General features: G+C 38.9%; 2 protein-coding genes across 2 annotated transcripts in view; both read right to left on the bottom strand.

The window, feature by feature from the left end:
- LOC120335740 (aspartyl/asparaginyl beta-hydroxylase-like) overlaps nt 1-3,038 on the bottom strand; it is a 41,597-nt gene extending 38,559 nt beyond the window's left edge. The window contains exon 1 of the mRNA XM_078109417.1: nt 2,863-3,038. Coding sequence (XP_077965543.1) covers nt 2,863-2,896 — 34 coding nt within the window. The 5' untranslated portion in view covers nt 2,897-3,038. The remainder of the gene's footprint in view (nt 1-2,862) is intronic.
- LOC144411850 (protein FAM107B-like) overlaps nt 1-24,851 on the bottom strand; it is a 195,681-nt gene extending 170,830 nt beyond the window's left edge. The window contains exon 1 of the mRNA XM_078109472.1: nt 24,831-24,851. The gene's annotated coding sequence lies outside the window, so the exon portion shown is untranslated. The remainder of the gene's footprint in view (nt 1-24,830) is intronic.
- Between the last annotated feature and the right edge of the window lie 505 nt (nt 24,852-25,356).

Raw genomic sequence — 25,356 nt, 5'->3', positions numbered from 1 at the left:
GGGTTGAAAACTAATACAATGTAAAGATTAATTCATTTCCTATTCCAAAATCTTAATTTTGTTATTAAGCTTATTTAAATCCAGACTACAAGGACTATTGGACTAGGACCTGTGATATGATGGGATTTACATATTTATTCCCGGAGAGAGGAAAACTGATAATGCACCTTAATCATAGAGTAAAACACACTATCCAAATTCCAAGAATTCCCCTCCATTTGGCTCTATAAAACAAACACTCTACGTGTCTCACAAACGAGGGGCGTCAGGGACCACGTCAGATGCGTCATATCACGCCATGCTTGTTTCAATAATAATCTGAGTTAATCGCGGCGGTCACATGACCAAAATTGCCGTTTTTTGCTAAAAACTCTCGACTGCTATGGTAAAATTTTTTTCCTTCGGTAAATCCGATTATTTTTTCCCAAGGAATTCAATAATGACGTTACTAGATTGTGCTTTTTTGTAGTAGGTTGCGCAACTTCGTTATCCGGAATAATAACTGATATTGAGGGACAACAATGTCCAGACGTCTCCCAAAGGAGAGGTGTCTGATCATCCGAAAAATGGGTTTCTCTGAAACGGGACAATGTCACCCGATTTGTATAGTGTGCCCGTCATACGGCAAACCACGACCTCTAGTTCGCTTACCAGTCTAAGTTGGGTATGGCATTTTGAAATGGGACTTGCAATGTTAGGACCAGTCCTAGCAGTACGATACAGTTTTCCATTTCAAAGAATAGTCGCCACATAAAGGACAGTAAATATAACAGTGAGTGCAAACCCTTCTTTACATGACAGTACATGCATCCATAACAGCAAAAATTGGCAAGCTGATATATGGTGCAATAAAATAAAAAGAAGTGCAATATAAAAACACCATCATTGGATTTCTCGGGGAAAAAATCCAATTTACCAGAGGAAAAGATTTAATAATGTAGCATTCCTTTTGATAAGAAATGCAATTTTGGTCATGCATGCCGTGACAGACACCCTTGTTCCAGAGACAAATAGGGGTTCTGTTTTCATGAAGCAAATGTCGAGACATCTTGGAATCGGAGAACGGTGCCCTACTGAAATACTATCCCACCTGGTAAAATATAAAGTCCTGAACCTTATCTAAGGTTTTTTTTCTATCCTGATTTCATAATCAGTTTTTATCAATCATTTTTTATTGCTATGCTCATTATAGAGTCCCCTCCCCGATATGCGTTCACGTCACATTTACGATCACTACCTTTCAGCACCCTTTTGGCCAAACTAGAAATAGTGATAGATTCCCGCTCGGTATACATAATCCATACCTACTCGCCTACCCACAGCTTGCTTCTCGTCAAATTTCGTCCAAAATTTTTCTGGGTCAAAACGCCACTAGTGGTCGAAAATGACCAATTTTAGAGCACGAAACCTCTTTTTCTATTTCAGGAAGAACGGAAGCATATGGGGAGGTTAAAATAAAGATAGAGCCGTGAAAATTGGAGTGGGAACAACTTATATTCTCTCCTATTCGTCGCCGGAGTAATGAGTCTCTATCTTTATTGCATCGTAGATAATTCCACGTGTGAAAAAGGGCGCTCGCGATTTCCACTTTGGTCACATTTGCGATCAAGTAAAAATGTAAGATCGAGACCCGAGTGAAAGCCCATTTACTTCGAATGGTGTGCCTAGACAACGTATCAAGAAAACTCCAAAATATAATAAAGCTCTTATTCTTCTCATTATTCGTTTTAAAAATATTGCATGACATGTAGATTTCCGAAATGTCTGCTCTGAATGTTTCTTGTTGATTTAAATGTTTTTGACCGACCTCATGATTCTTAATGTATTAGCGCCAATGTCAAATTTTATTATTGTTTATTATTAATTATTAATTTTTTTACGAGCACCATTTGTAATTATTTAAATTCATCAGTTTAGGAGTTGACATAGACTACTTGCAGAGCACATTGGGAGTCATCGAAAATATAGGTTTTGCATCTCATTATATTGAACAGCAATGCGTTTCCGGCGGAGCCAAAAATAGTATATCTTTGTGGCTTTGATTACATTGAATTGTATAAAAACACTACTTCTTGGCATTTGTAAAGCGATAATTTTGAGCGCAGAAATAAATTTGATAACATTGTTATCTGCAATGTAAACATACCGGCTTTCTACCGAAAGATTAAGATTTTTGTACACATCGCCGTGATGGGGTGAAGAGATGTGCGTAATTAATCATATGACAAGACAAGGCTGTTTTTCCAGTCACCCACGGAATCTATTCGCCATACTGCTAATGTATACACATGTTGATTGAATACAAACCATCGTCCTAAGTACCTACCTATTGTAATCACTAATAAAAAAAAGTAGGGGTATTATTATCGGTTTATCGAATGGACAAGGTTGAGTCGCTATGCTATTCAATTTTATTTGTCCCGTGTAGAATCAAATACAGTAATCGGGTTGGGTTGGTGAGATTCGATTGAAAAAAACGTTTGTAATAAGCTTGTCGGATGACAGTATTCGCGTTAGCACACCCAAAAGATGATTTCGCAACATTTTCCATACCTATGTAGGGTCTAAAACAGGAACGTCGGCGCTCCGATTGGCGAGATTTTTAGTGATCCCAAATATACGTTGTTGATCGCAATTGCCCCACTGACATGGTGAAAGTAGAGGCGGTATAAACGGTTTTCCGGTCACGGTACCGGCATGGTTTTAAGGGAAGTGATTGAGATGGATTTGTAGAGTATGTTAATGAAAAAATGAAGTGTTTTCTGTGAATACAAAGCATATTAGAAGCATTTTGGTATAAATGATCGCATAACGGGGAGGGGACTCTATTATATTATCGAAATAATCTTATACTAAACGTACCTTTAGCCGTTGTTCTTTTTCTTGGTTTCCCCATTGTACAGTTGAATTGAAAAGTATGCTCAGATAATCCTGCAATATTTTCCAGAAGAAATTTATCTTCAGTTCTTTGTCTTTTTGGGTTTTAGCCTAACAGCTTACAGTACTAGTAGTATCCTATAATTGATGTGCTACAAAGATCTGAAAATGCAAAATTTGAAGTTTAATGATAATTACTGAATTCTGAAATAAAGCAAACTTATGCACAATGGATGACCAGCATTCAAGTATAACAGTATCATGTATGAAATGTAACTGGTACCGGTACCTAATCAGGACTCTCATATTTGTTTTTGATCTATTCTAATATCTGAATATTGCTGGAATAGCTGCAATGAGCTTCAACTGTTCAAGGTTCTCACTAATCTGCCTACTTTTACTGATTTAGGTGAAAACTTGTGAAATTTGGATATTATTTTCAGTTTAAGATAAAATCTTAATAAAGACTGCTGTATTGACCGACCTTATTGAAAAAAATCTGGACCCAGTCCAGCTTTAATGATTTTTATCTTTATCAGCACATTACTTGCAGTAACATGGTAATTTTCCTTCCATAATCTGCACGACATACACTGAATAACGTTAGATTAAAACAAACAAAAACGGATTGCGAATCAGGAAAGCAAAGACCTTCAAGTAAGGTTTAAAACGTCACAATCCTGCAATCTGAATGAAAGGGTGTTGCCTTGGTGTTTGTTCATCAAACTACAATGTTTTGTAATATTCAAAGACTAGTCCAACAAGATGATATTTACTTGGAACTGGTGGTCCAATATATTTATGAAATTATGCAACATGTTGGTGGTGTTAACCTATTCGAAGCTTTAAATACAGAAATACGCGTTGCCTATACCGCTATGTGGGCAAAGCATTGGCGACAGTTGCAGCAGGGGACAATTTCCCGTTTTTCAAAAATCAAACCCGCCATTTGTCGATTTTCTCCGAGTTGACTCGGCGGTATGAGGCTTCGTGCTAGATACGCATACCATCGCGCCTCTGATTACCCTGTGTGGGTTTGCAGATTCGAACCCCGTGGGGGACAGTTATGTGCAAGCATTGATCACTTCACAACGAATAGAAAATCCATTACCAACTTTCATACGAACCATCGGAGCGTGACGGCTGCTGCCTGACACTATTTTTACCTCACTTTGAGGGGACGTGTCGGTTTCGCTTTTCATTCGCAAGTTTGATCTGTTGCTTCATTGATTGCCAATGTTGCACCGCAGTGTACTGGATCAGGTACACTGATACAGTCATACAGTTTTTCAAGTTGTATAATAAGTATAAGTATAAGTTTATTTCGACTCCATAATCAGCATAACAATACATTTGACAGATAAAAACAAATAAATAAAAACTGATTATGAAATCAGGGGAGCAAACAAAACCTTAGATAAGGTTTATAACGTACAAAATATAAGATGGAAGGTTTTGCCAAGAGGAAGTGGTACGTGTTTACTCACCTAAAATTATTAAGTTATTTCACACACGCTCACATGCACCCACCAGCCACACACACACACAACCACTGAGAAGTTATTTAAGTAAGAATAAAACGCGATAAATTTAGGGTATACTATACAGTAAACAAAAAAAAAATAAATAAATACTAGAAAAGAAAATTATCTGCCACACCATATTGATATTTTTGTAATGGTAACGATCCAAATTGATCGATCTTCTAATCGTTAATTAAGATATAAAAGGAAGATTCTATTGAAAACATATTGCCAAGCTGATTATAGTTGGAGACAAATGCCAAGTTGCCAGAATTGGGTGCATGGAGAGGTGGGCGAGACCATTTCATTCCCCAAATTAGAGCCTATTATTGCCAAATTATAGTCCAGATTGTAATAAGTAATTAAAGTGACCGGTAACAGTAAAATTACTATAATTAAGTAAAGTAGGATGTGGAAATAAATTGATTACAAAGGGTGTAAGTGAGGTTTTTCATTCTTGGGTATTGATTGATTTGTGTTAGTTAGTCTGTCTACCAGTACCGCGCGGCGGTGTGGCTCAACAGGCTAAGCGTTAGGAATACGCTCGCCACCGCACCTCTAATTACTCTGCGTGGGTTCGCATGTTCGAATCCCATGCAGGGATGGTTATGTGCGAGAGGATTGCTGGACTCCTCGCCGTCGTTGGGTGGTTCACGTAACCGCTGGTCGGTTACGGCTTCCTCCACCACCAAGTCCATGCTTCCAAAAACAAACAATACAGTAAAAACTAATCCCATACCCGACTTGGAATGGTAACCGGACGAGAGGCCGTGGTTCGCCATATGGATAAGCCGTCTTATTGGCTTTCCTCTCCCCCGGGATAAATATGTAAATCCTATCCTATCCAGTACCGGCACCACCGCGTTTCCCTGAAAACAGGACCTAGTCTGAATTAGAAAAATTATTGTAATATAAGCCATCCCTTTAAGATGGGATCAGTCCATACTCCATAGCCTAAATTAGAAGAGATTGTAACTTAGGTGGCAAATTTGTGGAGCAAAATCACAGACTGAAAGACATGTGTTTTGCTGTTGCTGACCTGACTACACAAGGTGAATATAAATTGTAATCGGAAACCTCACAAAATAGAGTGTGACAAACCTTTGAAATATAGCATTGGGCTCCAATGATGAAATCCAAAAGACTCCAATGATGAGATAACAAAACATGTTGATTTCAAACAATCATATATTCAATCAATCAATCAATCAATTTTATTTCGGTCGCTCTGGTATAAAACACAACAAAAACAATAACAAACGAACAAACACAAAACACAGAGAACCTGGAGGACGGGCATAACTTAAAGAAAAGTTAAAAACGTGAAAATACGCGCCCGTCCACCAAAAACAGTCAAATAACTCAATAAAACAAAAATACACGATACAAAATCGGGCAATAACTTCAAATAAATAAATTTGTGAATAACAGTGACAACAATGAATTTATTTTAAAGAGGGGTCATACAGATAAAAAAAAACATCGTTCACAAGTCCGAAAAAAACAAACAATACAGTAAAAAACTAATCCCATACCCGACTTGGAATGGTAACCGGACGAGAGGCTGTGGTTCGCCATATGGATAAGCCGTCTTATCGGCTTTCCTCTCCCCCGGGATAAATATGTAAATCCTATCCCTCCTATCCTCCTTATGTGTAACAAGAAAATGAAGTGATTGTAGGAATAACACTGCAAATGGTAAAGGAAAATTGTGATTAGAATAAACAGGCCGCTTGAATGAAGACTTTGTTCGAACATTAAATGACTGATAAAAATTGTTGAAAGAGGTGCTTTTGGGTGTTGACCAACTAAAAAAATAGTGCTGTGATGGCAGGTGTTTATAATAAACTATGTTAAAATCTTAGGCGAACTGGAAAGCTATTCAGTGCCTTTCAGTGGATCCTTTTAATGTTAAAGAGTCATCTAAACAGTGGCGGCGCGTCAATAGGGCCTTGTCCCGGTTGTTTTTTCGGTATAATAAAAAATATTCGAAAAATACCTCAATATCGGTTGCACAGACTGTCTACACTAGCCATATTCTCCCGACATGGTTCATTTTTCGCTCGCAAAGCCTTCGCCGAACGTCGACGGGGCGACTCCGATTTTGCCCCGGTTGCTCATTGTATATCGTATTTTCTCTTTTATCTTCCACTCGCCGCGTTTGTCTCGTTTGTTTTCTGTTTCTTTTACTAAATCATCGGGGCCGATCGGGGCTAGCCCCGAAATTATGACGACACAATGCCGACGTTCTTACAACAACGTGTTGACATATTCACGCATTCCTTCTCGTTCGTTGGTTGCTTGAAGAGTTGATAGTTTCCTCGCCTTCGTTTTTGTCGCTTGTTTCGCTATTTGAATCAGTTAGAGACCTTTAGTCCATTTCGATTTTCCACATTCCTTTTGAGCTCCTCACTTCTTTCCGGCTTCGCATTTCTTAGCCTTAGACCTCATAATGAATAAGGTTGATGCACTACTTCGCACTCCGTTTTCGCAGCTGCCGCTGGAACAAAAATTAGAGGTACAACGTCTTGGGCCTTATCAACCAAAAAATTGTTCACTGGAACAATCCCATGACGGAGGAAAGCGTCGGCGTACATTCTGCGCAGAAACTTGGTATAAAAAACACGAATGGTTGTGTTACAGCGAGGACAAAAATGCACTTTTTTGTTTTTATTGCCTACTTTTTGCTACCGCCCGTGACTCACGTTGGTGTAAATTTGGTTTTGGAGATCTTAAACATCTTTCCGAGCGTGCCAGGGATCATCAATCTTCTATGGAGCATCTGGACAATGCAGTAAAATACCGAACATTCGGAAATGTTAATATTGCAGCACAGTTGGATGAAGGACGCGCGGTTTCTATTCGTCGGCACAACCAAAACGTCGAGAAAAACCGCCATGTTCTCGGTCGATTGATTCGATTGATAGATGTTTTGAAGTTCATTGATTGTCACGAGCTGTCCCTCCGTGAGCACGATGAACGGGCTGGCTCTTCTAATAGAGGGGTATTTTTGGATAAAATAAACTATGTTTATATTTATTAATCCCTTGACTTGGACCGGTTTTAAAGACACTTTCTTATCGTTAAAAATTGTCGCTTTTGCCGATTGGTTGTTACCGATGGAATGGTTTTTATACTCATAAAATGATGGGAGAACTTACAGCGCTCATCCTGCCCCCGTAGATGGGGGTGACTTGGTCCCGCAGTAGCTTGCCCCGGTTGTCAAAATGACCACGCGCCGCCACTGCATCTAAACATAGAAAAATGAAGCGCCTGAACTGGGGCAACAGTTTGAGTATAATGTGAGATGGAGCCAATATGGTTTCGAACCAGCTCTCCAGCCCTGCTTGCACTGAAGTTGAAATTATCAAGAATTGAAAGAGTCCTATCTTAAGAATTTTCTGGTCTACCATATTTTAGAAAATGAAATCCACTATCCCAGGGCAGAATCATTGTATCCGTTCCAATGCTTCCAACATTAATATCGAATTTCCACGAACGACCACCATTCAAACAGGTGCAGTGGTCCCATCTTTTCTGCGCTCTGTTACATCATCCACAACTAGATTCATGAAAGGATCGAAACCTCGCAATATATCCGTAACAGATCGTTCACCATTTAACTTTAAATCAAATGTTTTATCCATAAAATTCATTAACTCCGGTGGTTGCGATACAAATAAGATATATTATAGTATATATTTCAATATGTACAATGGCAAGGTGAAATGACACAAAGTTTCTTTAATGCCGATATGACATGGCTGTCTAGCATATATAATGTTCATTGCCGTTTTTAATTTTATATATTACCTATATAATATTTACATTAAAAACATAAACTATGATGAGGTTTAAATTTGACTGTAAAATAGGAAAATAGTCTCAGTGAACTTATTGCCACCTACCAACAAATGTCAGCCGGGCCATTGCGTGCCATCAAAAATCCAGGGAACAGAAACATATTCAAGCTTTATAAGTCTAAAGGTGATTACATAAGTGATAGAAAATTTAGAATGAGCTGCTTGAGGTATATCCTATTTGATAGAGCAAAATCAGTCCATCACGACTCTAAAATCTTCTGTCGTTCGCTGTTCTACATAGATATTATATTCAAAACTTTGCATTGAACTTTATTTATCATGTATGTTTTTCTCAAGATATTTCAGATGGTTATGATACAATCACGAAAAGAGCTGTGGTAAAGTTCAAACAAAGTGTACCCTTTCTAAGCATGCTTGGTTGGGAATTATGTTCTCATGTTGTTGCAATATATTTTGAACCTACATATGCTGGGAATTCTAAATGAAGCAAAATATTATTGTGTTCAAATTTGAATAAAGAAACTGTTTCTTTTTTAATTCTGTTGCATGCCAGTCTGCTGTTGCGTGCTCGGTGTACTCCTGTGCAATGAGAAAATCCATTGCTTAGGAATCCAGTCTGGCAGTACCATCACTTTCAAGTAGATCCGTCTGATAAATTCAAACTCTTCGGATATGAATACTTACTTTTATGCCAAAATATTTATTGTAAATGTAATTCGCTTGTTTTTCCTTTTTCAAATACCTTACAGCTAACTCAGCGGTTTCCGGTCTATACATACAGCTGCACTCTCCTCACTTGCTCGCCTTTCCTGCTCCACGGTGGTGTTTTCGCTTGCTCGCCGACTGCCTTTCCTCCTACAGCCCATCCTTCGCTGCACTTTCACACACTGTGGATGTTGCCCTTTCCTCCTTGCTCGCTACGGCCCGTTGTCCTACCTTAATTAGTTATAATTACTTATACTGTTACTTGTGACTTTAAATACTTATTACAATCTGGACTATAATTTGGCAATAATAGGCTCTAGTTTGGGGAATGAAGTGGTCTAGCCCACCTCTTCATGCACCCAATTCTGGCAACTTTGGTTGGGCATTTTTGGCAATTGACTCCAACTATAATCAGCTTGGCAATATATTTTTCATAAAAGTTTATCTCTACTGTTCACTTACATTTATAAAATCTATCAATTCGGCAGTGGCAAACGTTATAAATTTATTAATATGGCGTGGCAAGTAATTTTCATTTATTTATTATTTTTTAACTACCCGTATGAAATTTATAACTTCTGTATGGCTGTGTGTGTGGGTGCGTGTGTGAGATATTTCCATTATTTTAGGTGAGTGAACACGTACCACTTCTTCTTGGCAAAACCTTCCATCTTGTATAATAACATTCTGTACGTTTTAAACCTTACCTTTTCATAATCAGTTTTTATTATTATTTTTTTTACCAATCATTTTATTGTTATGCTGATTATGGAGTCGAAATAAACTTATATTTACTTAACTTTATTATACTTACAGCTCAGCGGTTCTACTGCTTTGGTAATCAGCTGTACTCTCTCCTCACTTGCTCGTCGACTGCCCTTCCTCCTTGCTCGCTACGGCCCATCCTTGCAGCTCAGCGGTTCTACTGTGTTTTCGCTTGCTCGCCGACTGACTGCCTTTCCTCCTACGGCTCATCCTTCGCTGCAACTTCACACACTGTGAATGTCGCCCTTTCTTCCTTGCTCGCTACGGCCCATCCTTGCACAGCGGGTTCTACTGGCTTCGTCGCACTTTCACTTACACACACTGTGGGGGATGTTGCTTGCCCCATTCTTTACAGCTCAGCGGTCTACTTGCTAGCTGCACTCACACTGTTGGCTGGTCTCAACTTGCTCATCGGACTGCCTTCCCTCCTCAACGCCCCATATTGGTCTTGCTTGCTCGCTACGGCTTATCCTGTTCCGACTCTCAACGCCGTCTGCCTTTCCTCCTCCACGACTTTCAACTTGCACACATTGCTCGCCGCCTGCCTTTCTTCCTCCACGACTTTCAACTTGCACACATTGCTCGCCGCCTGCCTTTCTTACTCCACGACTCTTCACTTGCACACACTGCTCGCCGCCTCTCACTTGCCTTCTTCCTCTTTCACGACTGTCGTCTTGCGGCTACCCTCCTCAACGTCTCTCACCTGCACACACTGCTCGCCTGTCTGCCTTTCCCCTCCTTCGTCTCTTGCACACACTGCTTTACTTGCCGACTCTGCCTATATCCTCCTGCACGACTCTCAACTTGCGCACACTCTAGCCGTCTGTTTGCCTTTCCCCCCTCCACTGTGGGTGGATGTGGTTGCTCGCCGACCCACAACCCCATTTCAGCGGTCTAGCTAGCGCGACCCACAAACCCCATTTTAGCTAGCGCGACCCACAAACCCCATTTTTTTACAGTTCAGCAGGTCTACTTGCTAGCTGCATTCACACTGTTGGCTGGTCTCATTTGCTCATCGGACTTGCCTTTCCTCCTCCACGCCCCACTGGTCTTACTTGCTCGCTACGGGCTCATTCTGTTGCAGCGGTCTACTTCTTCGGAACTCAGCTGCACGCACTCACATGGTTTCAGCTTTCACTTACCGACTTGACTGCCTATCCTCATCCACGCCGTCTGCCTTTTCCTCCTCCACGACCTTCAAACTTGCTTGCTGTTCGCCTGCCTCTCTCCTCCTTCCACGTCTCTCAGTCACTTGACTACTGTCAGTCACACTTACTGCTAGCCGTTTTGCCTCCACGTCTCTCACTTGCACACACTGCTCGCCGTCTGCCTTTCCTTCTCCACGTCTTTCACTTTGCACACACTGCTCGCCGTCTGCCTTTCTTTCTCCACGTCTTTCACTTTGCACACACTGCTCGCCGTCTGCCTTTTCCTTCTCAACGACTCTCACTTGCACACTGCTTTTACTTGCCGACTGACTGACTATCCTCTCCTTCACGACTCTAGCCGTCTGCCTTCCCCCCCTCCACGCCCCATCTTTACAGCTCAGCGGTCTGCTGCTTACTACTCTCTGTTGGCTGGTCTTCACTTGCTCGTCGACTGCTTTTCCTGCATTCTCTGACTTGTATCGAGTAGTTTCAAAATTCTTACTCTTCGGATATCAAAAAAAACCTTTCATGGATATCGAAGAATTTCTCTCATGAATATATATTAGTTTTTGAAATAAAAGTTACGTCTCCTGTGCGTTAAGGCTGTGTCAGAATTAACCACGCGCTTGTTTATCAACGAAAGGGGCAAGAATTTTCAGTCTTTTTGCTTCTTTCTCCTCGCTTGCTCGCCGACGTTGTTTTCACTTGCTCGCTACGGCTTTTTTTTTTTTTTTGTTGGTTTTTTTTTTTTTTTGGTGTTTTTGGTGCTCAGCTGAAATCTCACTTGCTCGCCCCTCTGCGCCCCCATCCTCATATAGCGCGGTCTACTGAAGTTACGTCTCCTGTGCGTTAAGGCTGTGTCAGAATTAACCACGCGCTTGTTTATCAACGAAAGGGGCAAGAATTTTCAGTCTTTTTGCTTCTTTCTCCTCGCTTGCTCGCCGACGTTGTTTTCACTTGCTCGCTACGGCTTTTTTTTTTTTTTGGTTGGTATTTTTTTTTTTTTGGTGTTATTGGTGCTCAGCTGAAATCTCACTTGCTCGCCCCTCTGCGCCCCCATCCTCATATAGCGCGGTCTACTGAAGATTGCTTGCTGCACTTTCGCCGACCCACAAACCCCCATTTCATTACAGCTCAGCGGTTGGTTTACTTGCCAGCTACTCGCACTGTTGGCTGGTCTCACTTGCTTCCCTCCGCCACGCCCCATGCTTTGCACACATTGCCAGCCGTCTGACTTTCCACTCTGCACAACATTGCCCGCCGTCTGTCTTTCCTTTTTTCTCCACGACTTTCACTTTGCGCCTATCTTTCTCCACGACTTTAACTTTGCACACATTGCCCGCCGTCTGCCTTTACTTCTCCACGTCTTTCACTTTGCACACATTGGCCCGCCGTCTGCCTTTCCTTCTCCACGATTTTAACTTTGCACACATTGCCCGCCGTCTGCCTTTACTTCTCCACGTCTTTCACTTTGCACATATTGGCCCGCCGTCTGCCTTTCCTTCTCCACGACTTTAACTTTGCACACATTGCCCGCCGTCTGCCTTTCCTTCTCAACGACTTTAACTTTGCACACATTGGCCCGCCGTCTGCCTTTCCTTCTCCACGACTTTAACTTTGCACACATTGCCCGCCGTCTGCCTTTTCTTCTCAACGACTTATCAACTTTGCACGCCGTCTGCCTTTCCTTCTCCACGTTTTTAACTTTGCACACATTGCCCGCCGTCTGCCTCTCCACGTCTTTCACTTTGCACACATTGCCCGCCGTCTGCCTTTCCACGACTTTAGCTCTGCACACCATTGCCCGCCGTCTGCCTCCACTTCTCCACGACTTTCATTTACTTCTCCACGACCTTCAACTTTCCACAACATTGCCCGCCGTTCCTTCTCCACGACTTTCAACTTTGCACACATTGCCCGCCGTCTGCCTTTCTCCACGACTTTCAACTTTGCCCGCCGTTTGCTTATCCTCCTCCACGACTCTCAACTTGCACACACACACTCTAGCCGTCTGCCTTTCCCCCCTCCACGCCCCATCGTTACAGCTCAGCGGTCTGCTGCTTACTACTCTCTGTTGGCTGGTCTTCACTTGATCGTCGACTGCCTTTCCTGCACTCTCTGACTTGCTCTTCCGCCGCTATCCCCCCTTCAACCGCTTGCTTATCTATAGAACTCCTGGCTCGCCTGCTGACTTATCCTCATACCTCAGTCTACCTTGTGAGATTCGAATCCCTGGCCTGGTGTTTGATCATGTCCCTACGCTTCCCCTGCGCCACCGCTACTGACGAGGATCGCGTTAATTGGAATATTACTTAATTAACGACGTCACGCTTGGCAGCCCACGACTAGACTGTCCCGCGAAAATTACATTGAACACACTGTAAATCCGCAAACCAAATTTCTGACTTTGAATGAAGGAATAATAAGACCGGAAGACGGTTCATCAATTTGATCTTTTCTGTCTGATCGCTGGTTTACTAACATCTCAGTTTGAAATTGTCGCGGCGTCATGCTCCTTTACACATTGAAACAATATTATACACATTAGAAATAAAACGAAAAACACCGTAAATTTTGTCTTAAAAGCTCCGCGACAGGTGAAGGTGCTACCGCAGCCAGTAAAGATGAAACACAATAAATTGCGCCTGGGATGTACCTTTCTATTCATTCTTAAGCCATACGTCACATTTCCTCAGATTCTTATGAAAAATATACGCTAATTAATGCAGGTTTGAACGCTGTGGGCGTTATCACACGTGGAAGGATTCCACGGCGCAAGGTAGTTAGCGTAGCCCAGGGGTCAACAACCTGCGGCACACGGAGTAAAATGATCCGGCCCGCGACGCTTCCTTGAATCATAGCGACAAAACGGATCAGGCATGTACCCGACGATTTGTGAGGAGGTAGAACCCTGGATTCTCTTATTTTCGACCTGTAATATGGTTGAGGAGGCGTTTTTATCCGTGACACTCTTACTATTGAAACAACGAAATCACCTTCCCGTCATGGGTGATTTGAGAAATATTTCTTTGGTGAGAATTATTCAAAACCTGTTTGCTTGATCAGTCAAACCAGCCATAATTTGAAATCTAATTTGACGATTGTTTAGAGGCAAAAATTGATGGGGACCGCACGCTACTGTGAATATATATGTTTATTTGGCCCAGTAATATATAAAATTTACCTACCATTGGATTTTAAAACAAACCTTTTATGCGCAATTGATTGTTATTTGAAGTCTCACATGTTAATAACTTGTGTTGCCAACGCTTTGAATATATCAATTTAGCTTCCTGATTTCCAAAGTTATAAAAAGTTCCACATTTGGCTATCCCATTTGCCATATTCATGATGCATCCCCTCAGACAGTAACTAGTCATGTTAAAGAAATTGTAATTTGATTATTTGATAACTACTCTTTGACGAATTTTACCAGAATATATACACATAGTTCTTGTTTTATCTTGGATTGCATCACGGATAATATAATTATGCTGCAATGTTATAATTATATATATGCTGCGTGTTATAGCTCACAGAGTAGTCTTTTTCCTCGGCAAATTCGAATATACCTTAATTTGTAGGGTGTGTTTGACAAGTCACTATTTGTTGGCTGGTAGCATTACTGCCATGGACCTATATTCCAAATTGCCTAAAACGAGACATTCGTTTGGCACTCAAAATAAATAATATACTGTCTAAGTTTGGCTATCCCATTTGCTATATTCATGATGAATGACAAATCTTCTCGGACAGTGACTAGTATGTCAGATAAGTGCGCTTCCCATGACCATCCCCAAGTTCATTTAATTGATAACTAGTTTTCTAACGAATCTTACCGAAATATATGCAGATTTTTTTATTTTATTACTAATCGTGAAATGATGTTACATTTCTTTTTTCATGTACAAATTCGATTATACCAAATTTGTAGGATCTGTTTGGCATGCCACCATTTGTTGATTGCCTATCTTTTTGACTCTCCATGCTGGTATCATTACTGCTGCGGTTATATATCCAAAATTGGCTAAAATGGGAACATTCGTTTGGCACTAAAAACGAAACATTTTTCTATAATATGCTGTCTACATTTGGCTATCCCATTTGCCATATTTATGGTGAATAATGAATCCTCTCGGAACGTGACTAGTTTTGTCAAATAGAAATATTGTTTCACGTTGTACTTCCATGGCCAAAATTTGTCTTTATTCTTGTTTGATAACAAATTTTATGACGAATCCCACCCATATATATTATTTTATTTAATGAAAACCTCCATACCTCCCAGAGTAATATTTTTTTGTGTATTATTACGAATATACATAAATTTGTAGAGTGTGTTTGATTGTTGGTTGTCAATCGTCTTTTTCTCCTTTCGCTGCACTCATGTATTCCAAATTGCCTAAAATAGGAACATTCGTATGGCACTTGAAATGAAATATTTTTCAATAATATGCTTTAAACATTTGGCTACCTCATTCGTCATATTTTTGATGAATGATAAATACCCTCGGACAGTGACTAGAAATGTCATTGTAGAAATTTTGCTCTACGTTGCCCTTTGTACCTCCATGACCAAAATTCGTATTGATTCTAATTCAATTATCATAATTCTGCCAAATCCTATCCAAGTTTATGCACAGAGTTTATATTTTTGCGTGTGAAATGATGTTGAATCACCCTTGCCGATGTGTTATATTTCCCAGAGTAGTCTCTCTTCGTATGCAAATTCCAATATATCTAAATTTGTATGGTGTATTTGACAAACCAGTATTTGTTGATTGTTGATCTTTTTGAATCTCCATGTTGATAGCACTAGTGCTGCGGTCCTAAATTCCAAATTGCCTAATATAGAAACATTCGTTTGGCTTTCAAAATGAAACCATTATCTATAATATGCTGTCTCCATTTGACCATCCTATTCGTCATATTCATGATTATATTTCTGACCTTGGATAGTGACTAGTAATGTCATTACATACATTTTACTTAAAAACCTTTATATGCATTGGTCCCAATCGACTTTTTATACTCCTTTTATATTATGACATAAATAGTTAATCAAACACGCTAGTACATTTCCCAATATATCTTTAAAAAGCTTATTTTCGTCGCTTTCCACTAAAACGCGCCCAAATTACGTAGCGTAAATGCGTCCGACCATGTGCCGGTAAGAAGAGAGAAATTTCAAAAAATTTCGGGAAAAAGTTTCTCACTTTAACGCTGTGGTCAACACGTGATTGATATGCGAGAGAAAGAGTTTTCTTTTGGACGAGTTTCACGTCACCTTCAAAATAAAACAAGAGTGGGATTTTGAAGTGAAGTGATATTCGTTTTATCGAAAAGCATTTGATCGCGTGCTGTCTGGTATGTTTGTTTGTTCATTATGAGCCGGAGAACGTTGCTTGCGCGTTCAAAATACTTCGTTTTCAACTAGCAACAGATTCTATGTTTATTTTTAAGCTTTGAAATATTCATACGAATAAAATTGACCTTGTAGCGAAATAAAAATTATACAAAAAAAATATGATGACGTCACCGTAATTCTATCCAAATATATGCACAGAGTTTATATTTTTGATATTGATTGTGAAGATGATGTTAAATCACCCTCGCCTACCTCCCAGATTAGTCTCTTTGTGTACCAATTCAAATATACCTAAATTTGTAGGGTGTGTTTGACAAACTACTATTTGTTGGTTGTTAAACATTTTGACTCTCCATGTGGGTAGCCCTAATGCTGCAGTTCTAAATTTCAAATTACCCAAAATAGAAAATTTCGTTTGGCACTCAAAATAAAACAAATTTCTATTTTATGCTGTCTCCATTTGGCTATCTCACTTTTAATATTCATGATGAATGATTAATCACCTTTTGCTTTATGTTGCTCTTTGTACTTCCATGACCAAAATTCGTCTTGATTCCAATTCAATTACCATTTTTCTATCAAATCCTCTCCAAATATATGCACAAAGTTTATATTTTTGCGTGTGAAATGATGTTGAATCAACCTTGCCGATGTGTTATATCTCCCAGAGTAGGCTCTTTTCGTATTCAAATTTCAATATAACTAAATATTTAGGGTGTATTTGATAAACCACTATTTGTTGGTTGTTGATGTTTTTCACTCTCCATGTTGGTTACCCTAATGCTGCGGTCCTAAATTCCAAATCCCCTGAAATAGGAACATTCGTTTGGCATTCAAAATGATACAATTTCCTATAATATGCTTTCTACATTAGGCTATCTATTGATGTTAAATATCACCCTCATTTGTAACATTCATGATGAATGATTAACCACCCCGGCCGGTGACTAGTGATGTCATTTTAGAAATTTTGCTCCACGTTGCGTTTTGTACTTACATGACCAAAATTCGTCTTGGTTTTAATTCAATTACTATTATTCTGGCGAATCCTCTCCATGTATATGGATAAAGTTAATATTTCTGATTGTGAATTGATGTTAAATCAACCTTGCCGATGTGTTATATCTCCCAGAGTAGGCTCTTTTCGTATGCAAATTTCAATATATCTAAATTCCTAGGGTGTGTTTGACAAACCGCTAGTTGTTGGTTGTTAAACTTTTTGATTCTCCATGTTGGTTGCCCTAATTCTGTGGTCCTAAACTCCAAATTTACCAAAATAGTAACATTCGTTTGGCTTTCAAAATGAAACCATTTTCTATAATATGCTGTTCCCATTAGGCGATCTCATTTTTCATATTCATGATGAATGAAAAATCACCTTGGATAGTGACTAGTGATGACATTATAGAAATTTTGCTTTACCTTGCGCTTTGTACTTACATGACCAAAATTCCAAACCAAAAACACGTTATTAAAAAATCGCTTTTCTCTTCGAATACTGGACCAATTGCTTTGAAATTTTCAGTGGTTAAAGATTAATTTCTTCGCTAGAAGGCTATTACTTTTATTTATTTCAAAATTTTGCGTGAATTCTATGAAATTTGATATTTCGTCTAAAATTTTGCTGTATTATTTTTTATCCATGGGAACACGGATTTTAGTCAGTGTCATGACTGGCTGTACGTTTTGATTCTGCAAAATTCTTGCTACTGGAAATCCAGAACTTTTTTGAGGGTACCGGTAGCGTCAAAGGTACCGGTAGAGACTGATTCGCTCTGGTCTAACGTGTCCATATATTTGTGCGTAGCTCTCTTGTTTGATATCTAATTTTCTAAAATATTTCATCAAAATGTATTTTCATAGTTTTAATTTTAATACTGATTACTTATCGATTTTAATCGGTAAGTATATAGGTATTTGTCTGTCTGTCTGTTAGATGCCACGATATCTCACGAAAGCGAGATTGAATCTGCTCCAGATTTTGCATGTGCATTCATTTTATCTCGGATCAGAAGCATATTGTCGTATAATTAGCGAGTTATTAATCAATTAGTGATGGGACACAAGGTGTCACTATGGAGTAAGAGCGCTAATTTGGGGATCCCCTAACTTTCGATCGATAAGTCTTCGGTCTCTGACCGATATTCTCGTTATTAAATGTTGTTGCGATCTACTATCCGAATTGTTATATTCATGAGAATAGTCTTTTCGTGTACAAATTCAAATATAACAAAATTTGTAGGGCGTATTTGACCAGCCTCTTTTTGTTGGCAATCAAACTTTTTGATTATCCGGGCTGCTCTTACTGCCAGATTCCTGCTTGCCAAATTCCCTAGGATAGTTGTATTTGTTCGGCTCTAAAGAATGGGCATAGGGCGTTTCAGAGTTTTCTGGAGCTCGATAGGAGTCTAGGCTTACCATACGTCCCGGTTTAGCCGGAACAGTCCCGGATTTGACAAGCTGTCCCGGCGTCCCGGCCGGTTGACTCAAATGTCCTGGTTTGTCAGCACGGTTTTCATGGGTAAAAAATTCAAATTCATTATTATTACAAATTTCTTTTTAACGGTGACAGCCCATTTACCACTGTTTTGCGACACACTTTGCTAGTTCAGAGAGAGAAATCGCTCTATTGGTATGTCACAATTGGTATATGTCTTAATGTGTTTTCTGGCGTTAACTGCAATGTCGTTAAGAAAAAGAAAGTACAAGTTTTCTGATGAGTTGAAGAAAGATTTTCCTTATTTGAAGCAAACTGAAGGAGGAAAGGTACACTGTACGCATTGCAGATCTGATTTTCTATTAGTCATGGCGGACGTTCAGATGTCAATGATCATATCCAAAGCAGGAAGCACAAAACATTGAGGCATCGACTCGACTGACCAATTTTGCGATAACAAATTCGGATGATTCTGTGTCGTTGGGAGCCGACATTTACCTATCACACTGCTATTCATGACCAAAGTTTTGACTGCACCTCTAAATTAATTTCAAATTTTTTTGAGGCTAAATTTGCATTAACTTGTAAATATACACAGTTAGAATTTCTGATTTCCGCTGTCTGATAAGCGGATTCGCTGATTTTGCACGTTTAGCCAGAAATAAATGAGAGTTGGTGCATTGCTCCGCTGTTCTCCTCTGAATTTAATGATGATTTATTTCAAGCTCGAATGGCAACAAAACGCAGAAAAGTTGATGCTAAGTGCAAAGGGTTCAATGGCGCTGAAAATATTCAAATGGAATTTTTTGAGATGCAATGAGGAAATAAATCTATATTCTATTCGAGAGATGTATCACTGCTTGATTTTTAATATAAAAAGTATCATCCGTTCAGTTTCAACTTTCTAAAAATATGTGCGGCCCGCCAATGACTCGCAACCCTTAATTTTGGCCCGCGGGCGACAAAAGGTTGCCGATCCCTGCCGTAGATGTTGCAAATATTCTGTCAGAGGTGAAGCTAAATTTGCAGGGAAAAAATTTGTATTTAAAAAGAATGTTTGCGATTTTTACGAGAAATGTCTATCGTATATAGAGCTGCACGATGAAGCCTACAATGGTGCCAGGCCACACATATGGACAAATTTGAAGAGTGAAATAAACTGGATTGAAGTGTTTGGTCTGCAAAATTGATAAATGATATGTTTGGTTAGCTGATCAGGTTTTGAATAGCGATGCACTTTTCGACGAATACTGATAAAGAGATATTTATCTGAGCATGGTTCAAATGCAATTTGACTTACTTTGCCGGTTGAAATTAAGTGGACAGAGATGTTTAACGTTTTTTCTAACAGAAATATTAGCATTTCGAATTTGCAGCAAATTGGTTGATTTTGTTTTTCGGAACATCGGCATCTGTTGAAAGGATTTTTCTCATTGTTAAAAAATTTTGGTCCGAAAGCAGGTGCAGAATGCCAGAAGAAAATATAAAACCACTCCGTAACCTGCAAATTTAATGGTGATGTCACTTGTTATCAGTTTTATGACAAAATCAAAACAAGAATTTTTGAGAAAGGTTCCATCTGCGGACAAATACTTTTGGTCTAAATGAATAATACAAACTAATTTTTTGTGTTTTTTCTAATTCAATGATCAGTAGAGATTTACAGCCGTATATATCCGCAATAGCATGGTAGACGTTCCAATATTATCAAGACTGGCAATTGACCGAATGTTTGCCAAATCGCTCCGTCCCGGTTTTTTGTTTCAGATTTATGGTAAGCCTAGATAGGACCCCATCTACAAGTCCTAACGAGTGGGTCAAGAGAGAGTGGCTCTCCTTTTAATCGAGAGGAATTGCTGCTGGGGGTTTGCAAATTATATGCTTATACCGAGTTTTATGATGTTAATTATTTTCGACAATCAGTTACACCCAATTGCATTTATCTCCAACAACTCAGAATCTCGTATATATGTTTGGTTGATATATCTGATTAATTTCCGCTAATAAAATTTTAATTCGCTTGTGCGGAAGCATTGTTGACAAGGTTTGTATTTTGACATTACTCATTTTAGTTCTATTATTAGAGAAATCGATTTTTAACATCCTCAATTCGTAGACTTATTTTCGTGTAAGCATTTCTATTTGACTTTAAATTTGCTGACTGCTAATTTAAATCAGCAGTTTTTCTCGTATTTTTTATGCCAAATCCTTTAATAATATAAATGCTTTCTTTTTCGGGGCTGATATTTTCGTATGAGGAATTTTATCATATAGGACAGGGGTTCTCAAACTTTTGGTGTTACAGAGCCGTTGAAGAGGTTGATTATTATTCACGGAGCCCATATTAAATTTTAAAAATGAAACAAGCAAAACAACACATTGTTACTTGTGATGTGCTGGATTGTCCATTAGGCAAAATAAGCACGTGCCCAAGAAACCAAGGATAATGGGGTACTACAGAAATTACCATATACGAACCGCAATGAATGCATTTATAATAGAATGGAAGACTAATTGACCACAGCCTTCACATTGATTAGCTGATATTTCGTCGGATTCGAATGAATAGAAAGATACATAGCACGCGCAGTTTACTACATTTCATCTTTAGTGCATGGGGTAGCACGTTTTACCTGTTGCGGGGCTCTTCAGACAAAATTTACGGTGTTTTTCAGTGTGAATGATACCATTTCAATGTATAACAGGGCATAACGTCGCGCCAATTTTGATTTGAGATGTTTTATAAATTCAGAAAAGTAAACCAGAAATACGATGGCCAGTTAGTAGAAGAGACAAAAAGGATCAAATTCGTATTCCTCCACTGAGAGTCAGAAATTTGGTTTGCACATTCACTAATTTGAATTATCTTAGCATTTTCATTAAAAACTAAACCAAAATGAACCACAACCTTAAAACGGATATTCACACACTAAATAGTTAAAGCAACGCACCTCATAGTCCCAGATGAACGCTTTCAATTGAATTATGAATACACCTGCATCGAATCAACGAAGCATGTTTAATGTATTTTTTCGAGAGTAACTAGCCTCGTCATAGGCTGCCAAGCGTGACGTCGTTAATTAAGTAAGAATCTAATCAACCCGATCTTTGCCAGTAGCTGTAGCTCAGGGGAAGCGTAGAGATATGGTCAAACATTAGTACCATGATTCGAATCCCACATGGTAGATTGAGTCGTAGATGTTGACCTGGGCAGACGGTAGAGGGGGGTAGGGGCAGTTGAAAGCAGCAGCCAAAGAGAGCAGAGATGGGAAGAACCCAGCATGGGAGTAAGCGAAAAATATACCAGCGGGAAGGCCAAGTGATCAGGGCGGGGTAAAAATGAAGCGAGTAGACAAGTGACAGTGAAATCAGCGAGGCTAAGATAACGTGCGAGAGTGAAAATTAGGAATAAAGGGAGGAGACACACCAGAAACGGATTAAAAGAATGAAGGAGGTGTTTCAAACACCACAAAAAGCCAGCAGTATATAAAGGAAAATTATTAGCGTGGGAGAGCAGCAGCAAGCAGCCAAGGTACTGAAGAAAAAAGGCCAGCGTGACGTGCCAGAGGTGTTTCAAACATCACAGAAAGGGGGCAGGCGAGAGGAGAGAGCGCAAGGAAGCAGCTAAGGGAGTAAAGGAAAAAGGCCAGCATCGATATTATAAATAATAATATCAGCTGTCAGCTAGCAGCAAGCAAGCAGCCAAGGGAGTAAAGAAAAAATACCAAAAAAGGGGGGCAGGCGAGAGGACTAAGTAAGCTAGCAGCAGCATCGATAAAAAATATGTCAAGAAAGAAGAGCTAAGCTAGCAGTGCAGCAGCATCGATAATATAAATATATATTAATATCAGCAAGCAGCCCAAGAGAGTAAATAAAAAAAAAAGGCCAAAATAATATCAGCTGTCAAGTAGCAGCAAGCAAGCAGCCAAGGGAGTAAAGAAAAAAGGCCAGCATCGATAATATAAAATATCAGCTGTCAGCTAAGACGAGAGCGTGTAAGAGAGGTGTTTCAAACATCACAGAAAGGGGGGCAAGGCGAGAGAGAAAGAAAGAAAAGCTAACTAAGCTAGCAGCCAATATAAAAAAGCTAAGACAAGAAGAGGTGTTTCAAACACCCACAGAAAAGAGGGGGCAGGCGAGAGGAGAGAGAAAGCCCCAAGGGAAAGAGAAGAATAGAAGCGGGAAATAGCGAAAAAGTTGATAATGAGCGCGAGAGTGAATATCGGATTGTAAAAAAAAAGTCTGTAAAAAGGAAAGAGCTAAAAAACCTAAAAAAAAAGGAATTATGAAAAAAGCAAAATAAAATAGGCCAGGAGCAAAATTAAGATTCAATGAGAATAGAAAACGAAAGTCAAGGGAATATAAAATAGAGATGAAATGAAATAGAAAAACCATGTAGGCCGCGAGCCGAGGCCTGAAAAACGCCCAGAAAATGAGTTTCGTAGCGCACATCTGGTAACTAAATAAATTCTTCAGTTTTGTGTGAAAATGAACATACCGAACGCATTACAGCTTGTTCCACAATCCTGATACGAAATTGAATATAAGAGGTTCCCGGAAATTCAATAACCATAAGTTTACAACACATACATGAGAACTATGCAATTCGAGAGCTCTACAGCACACTAACACAATTGTATTCCTGTAATGTTTTGCCTGACCAAACCGGACTTCCTCAGTCAATCATAATTTATTAGGTAGATTACGAAAAATATGGCATACATGTAACCAACAACAAAAAATACTTTAATTGTGTAACAGGAGTCGCGAGTGACCTCGAAAGCAGCGACACCAACAACGCTGATTCACATTAGCAAATAAATTTTATGTAATAACCACAAGCAGTTTACAACAAGAACAGCATAAAAAGCTACATCCATTTTATAGAAGCTATCAAACGTATTTATTTTTAAGAAATGAAGTCACAAATTAACATCGTGAGCACGAAAACACAAATAAATCAGTTATTTCTCACTTAGAAATTTACCGGAAAAGTCAAGAAAATTAAATGAATGTACAATATGTACATAACATGGTGAACAGAAATAATACAATTAGTCTTTTCTTAGTTTATGTGGTTATGTATTTGAACGAAGGCAATATTATTTCTAGAAACAGGACTACGACACTAACAAATGTCCGAAAAAAAACAATTAAATGATACTTAATAAATCAACTGCAATATCTAATTCACTTTCTTCTTAATTGTTTTCGAAATCCACTATCTCGAAATCGACTTTTCCTTTATAAGTGTACTGTGATTTTTGCAGTCAATACAAAAATCTGTGCAATTTAAGTTGATTTTGGCACACTTGCATAAATTTTTTGCTATTTTTTTTATACTCAACTCAACTTGCCAACTCAAGAATATTTGAGGGCCACATGCTTCTTCAGTGAATCATTGTTGGGTGTGAAGAGTATAATCCTTATGTTTGCCAGTGTTAAATAGACGTGCCCTGGTATCATTTACATTCTTCATATCCTCTTCATACAGTGAACAAACAAATTCCTCAGCTTTATTTATTGCATTGTTAACCTCAAAAGATCTTCATAGTTTAAAAAAAAATGAATTGAAAACCTCAATGAAGTCTCCAACATGAGTTTGATGAGCAGTTCCAATTGCAGAAAAGTGCTAAAGTATTTCGATATGAATAGCCCATCTAAGCTGTTTGCAACTATTATTATTCACATATATTTTTACGCTTCAAGACTTCTTGTTTAATCCATTTTATAGCACTGATAGCAGCAGGGATTAGAGCATGCGTTAGGTCGGATTGGCGGAACATTGCCGTTTTCTTTTGTAGCACAGTATCTAAAATGAGGAGGAAAATCATATTTGGAACAGCATGAGTGTAAAAATACCACTAAATACTAACTAATACCTTGAATACATAATGCATTTTATCTGATGTACTCAATGAGCGTATATATGCTCATTGCATGTACTACAGTCCAGCAGTGTTTGCATACCATTACTAGACTATATCTACACTAAATTTTGATATATCACAGTCTGAAATGCCCTATGACAGTGTGGCGTACCAAAATTGATATCACCACTCAGGTTCTTTCTGCCAGCTTCTTGGACACTGAAGTTGCAATAGATGTCGATCACAAAATAATCTTCTTGCGGTTCCAACCACAGCAGAGTAACTAAGTTAACTAACTAGATTAATTATACACCTTAATACAACCAAATACTCCAATCAGAAATACAATAAACAAATAAAACACAATACAAATACCGTAGGATACATACGTAACACAAGATACGGAATTGGTCTATGACGTCACAGTCATGAACTATTTACTTATAATGGGATACTAAAAACCGGGTAAAACATACCTAGATATACATAGGAATAACTAGTATGACACTAAAGATACAACACAAATCCTATCTTATCGACAAACACGTAATATACATGGAAATACGCATAGAAATCACACAGGAAATAAACTGCGAAAATAGAATAGTTACGGAAGTGTTAAATACAAGCTAACTAGTGAACAGAGCTATGCCAAACTGGAGAAATAGTAAACCTGTACTACTAATATCATTTTACAACAAGAATTACATAGATTTACGGCATTAAAACACTATAATATTAACCTAATACACAGAGGAAATATCTACACTGCCGGCAGTCTGACAAACCAGCTGAAAGAGAAAGTTACACAGCTGCTCACTAGTGACTCAAGTGGTAAG

Source organism: Styela clava, chromosome 2, assembly GCF_964204865.1.
Source record: "Styela clava chromosome 2, kaStyClav1.hap1.2, whole genome shotgun sequence".
Lineage (NCBI taxonomy): Eukaryota > Metazoa > Chordata > Ascidiacea > Stolidobranchia > Styelidae > Styela > Styela clava.
This window is presented reverse-complemented; position numbering and strand designations above follow the sequence as displayed.